Source organism: Olea europaea, unplaced genomic scaffold (assembly GCF_002742605.1).
Source record: "Olea europaea var. sylvestris unplaced genomic scaffold, O_europaea_v1 scaffold9853, whole genome shotgun sequence".
NCBI lineage: Eukaryota > Viridiplantae > Streptophyta > Magnoliopsida > Lamiales > Oleaceae > Olea > Olea europaea.
Genome location: NW_019268362.1, coordinates 1 through 4,870, shown reverse-complemented (window position 1 = coordinate 4,870; position 4,870 = coordinate 1). Strand labels below are relative to the sequence as shown.

At 39.6% G+C, this 4,870-nt stretch overlaps 1 protein-coding gene across 1 annotated transcript; it reads left to right on the top strand.

Annotated features, from left to right (window-relative positions):
* Window positions 1–3: 3 nt before the first annotated feature.
* LOC111392824 (mitogen-activated protein kinase kinase kinase YODA) lies at window positions 4–4,864 on the top strand (the record flags this gene model as incomplete). The annotated part of the gene is made up of 11 exons (XM_023018216.1): window positions 4–47; window positions 178–915; window positions 1,163–1,250; window positions 1,356–1,418; window positions 1,740–1,900; window positions 2,007–2,082; window positions 2,589–2,648; window positions 2,737–2,844; window positions 3,025–3,261; window positions 3,797–3,888; window positions 4,055–4,864. Coding segments are annotated over 11 exons (2,181 nt in total), but the record flags the coding sequence as incomplete, so codon positions are not given.
* Between the last annotated feature and the right edge of the window lie 6 nt (window positions 4,865–4,870).

The following is a 4,870-nucleotide window of genomic DNA, read 5'->3' as shown; positions in this document are numbered from 1 at the left end:
TCTGACTATGAAATTGGGAGTCGAACTGCTGCAGGCAGCCCTTCAAGGTGAGTTGAGTTCCCAAATTCAAAGAACTGTAGGTAGTTTGTTCTCGGTCATGTTTTGATTATGGCTGTATCATCTTTCCCTCGCCTTACTAACCTCATGATTCCTTTTCCCTGCTTTTTTTTCCTTAAGCAATTTTGTGAAGGATCAGTCTGCTGTTGCACCAGTAATCTCAAACGAGTCACCTGTACCAGTGAATCTCTCGTCCAATAAAAATATCTCCTCTTCACCTCCTACGAGAAGACAGCTGAACAGTCGAGTTCCAAATCTACAAGTCCCCCATCATGGTGCCTTTTTCAGTGCTCCAGATAGCTCAATGTCAAGTCCCTCTAGAAGCCCAATGAGATCTTCCCGTTATGAGCAAGTTACAAGTTCTGCTTTTACTACTGGAAAGCATTATCCAGATCTTTTATTTCTTGGTTCTGGTCCTTGCTCCAGTCCAGGCTCAGGTCAGACCTCTGGGCACAATTCAATGGGAGGAGATATGTCAGGGCAAGTATTTTGGCAACCCAGTAGAGAAAGCCCAGAATGTTCACCAAATCCTAGTCCGAGAATGACAAGCCCTGGCCCTAGTTCCAGAATTCACAGTGGTGCTGTTACACCACTTCATCCAAGAGCTGGCGAGGGACACACTGAATCGCAGACTAGTTGGCCGGATGACACAAAACAACAAAGTCATCGCCTACCCCTTCCTCCTTTAACAAGTTCCAATTCCTCAATGTTCTCTCATTCGAACTCAGCTGCAACATCACCTTCTGTACCCCGTAGTCCTGGACGAGTGGAAACTCTTACAAGCTCTGGCTCACGTTGGAAAAAGGGAAAATTGCTTGGTAGAGGCACATTTGGGCATGTTTATGTTGGTTTTAATAGGTGAGGGAATCAGTTTAGTGCCTTGATCTTTATATGTTATGGAGAATTCATCATTTGTGTTTTTATGCTTTTAGATGGAAGGTCTTTGTTCCTATAACAGGTCTTTGGAATTCTCAATCCATCTGTACCATTTATTAAATTATTTAACATATTTATTTTGTATCTATGTGTTGGTTTTTTAATATATTCATTTCCTAAAGTCGATAACTGATTTTTATATTACACATTTGGCCTTCTGATGCTTTAGTGAAACTGGCGAAATGTGTGCTATGAAGGAGGTGACATTATTCTCAGATGATGCGAAGTCGAAGGAAAGTGCAAAGCAGTTGGGACAAGTGAGTTTTAAAGCCATTTGATACATGGAGAGGTTTTTATTGGTTGCAATTTTCACGTCAGTTTTATCCATTAATGCCTATAACATTCATTTCTGTTTCTTACAGGAGATTACATTATTGAGTCGTTTAAGGCATCCAAATATTGTGCAGTATTATGGATCTGAAACGGTCAGTTGTATTCTTGCATACCTCGTCACCCTTCATATAATGATGCAGCTTCATATATAAATCTTCTAATCTGAAATTTGTGTCAACAAATTTCTTATTCCATATTTGGTTACAGAAAGTACTTGCAGTTGACTTAGTAGGCACAGTTCTTTGACGTATTATGAAATTCGTGGAAATACATCATTAAATGATATCTATATGAACTACCATGTTGACAACGTTGGTCATAACTTTCTGTGTAAAATGAACCTGACTGCTAAATAGGCGTGAAGTTATTTTCCTTGTTTTTCCACTGCTTCTGAAATTATTTTGCTTAATTAGGTGGATGATAAATTATATATCTATTTGGAATATGTCTCTGGTGGTTCCATCCATAAGCTTCTACAAGAGTATGGAATATTGGGAGAATCAGCTATCCGAAGTTATACTCAACAAATTTTGTCGGGGCTTGCATATTTGCACGCCAAAAATACTGTGCATAGGTAAATTTGATTTCCTTTATGTGGATAAGTTTTCAGCTTCTAACATGGTTGTGAACCTTCATTTCCAAACATGTCATCTGGCACTTGTGCTGTTTATTTACTGCAGGGATATTAAGGGGGCTAATATCCTCGTGGATCCAACTGGTCGTGTCAAGTTGGCTGACTTTGGCATGGCAAAGCATGTAAGTGTGACCTTCTCTTTGAACTTCCTTCAGTAGCTATTAATTGTCAAGAGATGAAAACAATCCATTCAAAGGGCTTACCCTCTGCAAAAGAGAACTCAGAAGAACTACGTAATGGGCACTGCCAACAAATTTCCAAATGCAAGGAAAAATGGAAGCAACACAGATTGATAAGCCTTTCTTGTTATCAGATAATGTGTATCCTAAAGAGGACTGTAATAAGGAAATTCAACAAGTGAAAATGGCTGTTCATTGTTAATTGAGGAGATATAACTGCTGTTTTGACTTTAAATTAGCACCACGTGACGTGACTCCATAATACCAAGATTTTTACTTTATTTGCTATTCCTGTCACCTTAGCTTCTTGAACTCTAATTTTCAAGTCTATTACACATCTTAATATTAACGTTTTAGGAATATTTCTCAGTTGTTTTTTGGTTTCTCATCAAATAGAATTTTCATCCTATGATGGTATTAGTATTTATGTGCATTTTTCTGTTTTGCAGATCACTGGGCAAACCTGTCCATTATCATTCAAGGGAAGTCCTTATTGGATGGCACCTGAGGTTGGAAATTTTTTCTTTTGTCGACGACTGTAGCACTATATGGCTTTTTTTCCAGTTCTATAATTGCATTTCTTTCCTGCTTTTTTAGGTGATAAGGAATTCAAAAGGATGTAGCCTTGCTGTTGATATATGGAGTCTTGGATGCACCGTCTTGGAAATGGCCTTATCAAAGCCTCCTTGGAGCCAGTATGAAGGGGTCAGTAATTTGAACTCTGATTTCTGTAAAATTTACCTTTTTTATTTAGTGTGTTGCGTATCTGATGAAGGTGGCAGTGTAGTACTTTTACCGTCACCTAGTGCATATTATTGATAGAATGAGAACTTGCAACAATTAATGATTGGAATATGTTCTCTGGACTTGTTTTCTGGCCTGAAGGTTGCCGCCATGTTCAAGATTGGAAATAGTAAAGAACTCCCAACAATTCCAGAAAACCTCTCGGATGAAGGCAAGGATTTTGTGAGGCTGTGCCTGCAGCGGAATCCTTCGCAACGTCCTACTGCTGCTCAGCTGTTGGATCACCCGTTCGTGAAAAGTGCGGTGCCTCCAGAAAACTCGAAATTGGGATCTACACCACCAGACCTTCCCATGGTAACAAATGCTGTAAAATCTGCGGTATAGTCATTTTTTATGTCACTTCTTCACTGTGCTGAGATTTGTGATGACGATCTATTTTTGTCACCTGGATCAATATTGGGTACTTTTTCAGACCAATGTTCTAGCTAGTTGAAACATTTTTTTGGAAGTATGAAAATAAAATTGTTATATGACCCCTCGGCAACTTCATTGTTGGGTGTAAAGGAAAAATCCTAGCTCTGTGGTTTCAGGATTCCAATCTTCTCCTTCCCAGTGAACAATTTCATTTTTCAACTTACAATACCTTAAGAAAGAGAGAAACCCTGAAATGATTTAAATACAGAATCAGGTTATGAAGCCTTTTCTTACCAATATCTATAATTGTTTTTGACGTATTGTTTATGTGCAACATGTGAAGTTCAACTCAAGTTGAACCTTTATTTTTTTGCCTTGTATGTTTTCTTACATCGTTGTCGAAGGCTTTTAAGGTGGATGGGAGTGTTCTTGCTTGTCGTTTGAGACAGTTTGGCCACTTATATATTTACTGCCACTTCATTTTTCAAATTACTTATAGGGCATTGGACACGCGAGAAGTCTTCAACTCTTTGATTCAGAAAGACTTGCTATCCACTCATCCAGAGTATCAAAATCCAATTATCATTCCAGGTGCTTCTCTCACTCTCTCTGTTACATGCACCCCCACCCTTTCTTCAACTGAAAGAAACTAGTCAAAGTCTTTGTTAATGCATCAGAACATTTCTAAGATATAGTGAAGGACGAAGACATAGTGATATTTGACTTTGTTTACTGATTATATTCTCAATATTTCCAGCGATATTTATATTCCAAGGAACGTGTCGTGCCCCGTCTCACCAATTGGGAGTCCTCTTCTACATGCAAGGTCACCTCAGTACCCGAATGGGAGGATGTCTCCATCGCCCATATCTAGCCCCCTCACAACTTCCGGCTCATCCACACCTCTCACCAGTGGGACTGGCACCATCCCGTTTCATCTTCTTAATCAATCTATATTATCGCAAGATATTTTTTCTAACTTGCCTAAGGCCCCGACCAGTCCCCGTGTGAATAACCCGCCCTACTGGGATCCTGACATTTTTCGGACGGCACAATTGGGTTCTAATGCTTTTCGGGAACTGACAACGAGTGATAAAGATGCTCGAGGAAATCAGTTTGTAATGACTGCCAATGGAGAAATGTACGACAGACAATTGATCTTGGCTGATCGTGTATCTCAGCAACTCCTACGAGATCCTGTTAAGCTGAATCCATCTTTTGATCTGAACCCTTCCTCTCCACTGCCAAACCACCGCATGGATGGAGTCTAACTTGTTTTGCTGTTGAGAATGCCGTTCAAGGAAGCTTGCTTATGAAGTCACATTCCTTGTGTAACAAGAAATGTGGCTACAAACACTAGGGACCTACTACAGATGTGTGGCCGCTTCTTCCGCAATCACGAGATTAGGTTTTGCTAATAGTTTACTGCACACAAAGTCGAATTAATGTTGAAAATGAAAAATTAATTTTCCTGTAGTGGATAGGTTCGGGTGTATAGCTGATCCTGCACTGAATCTTTGGTCTGGGGAATGTATATCAATTTTATTGCACAGAAGAGAGGAGAAGAGCAGAG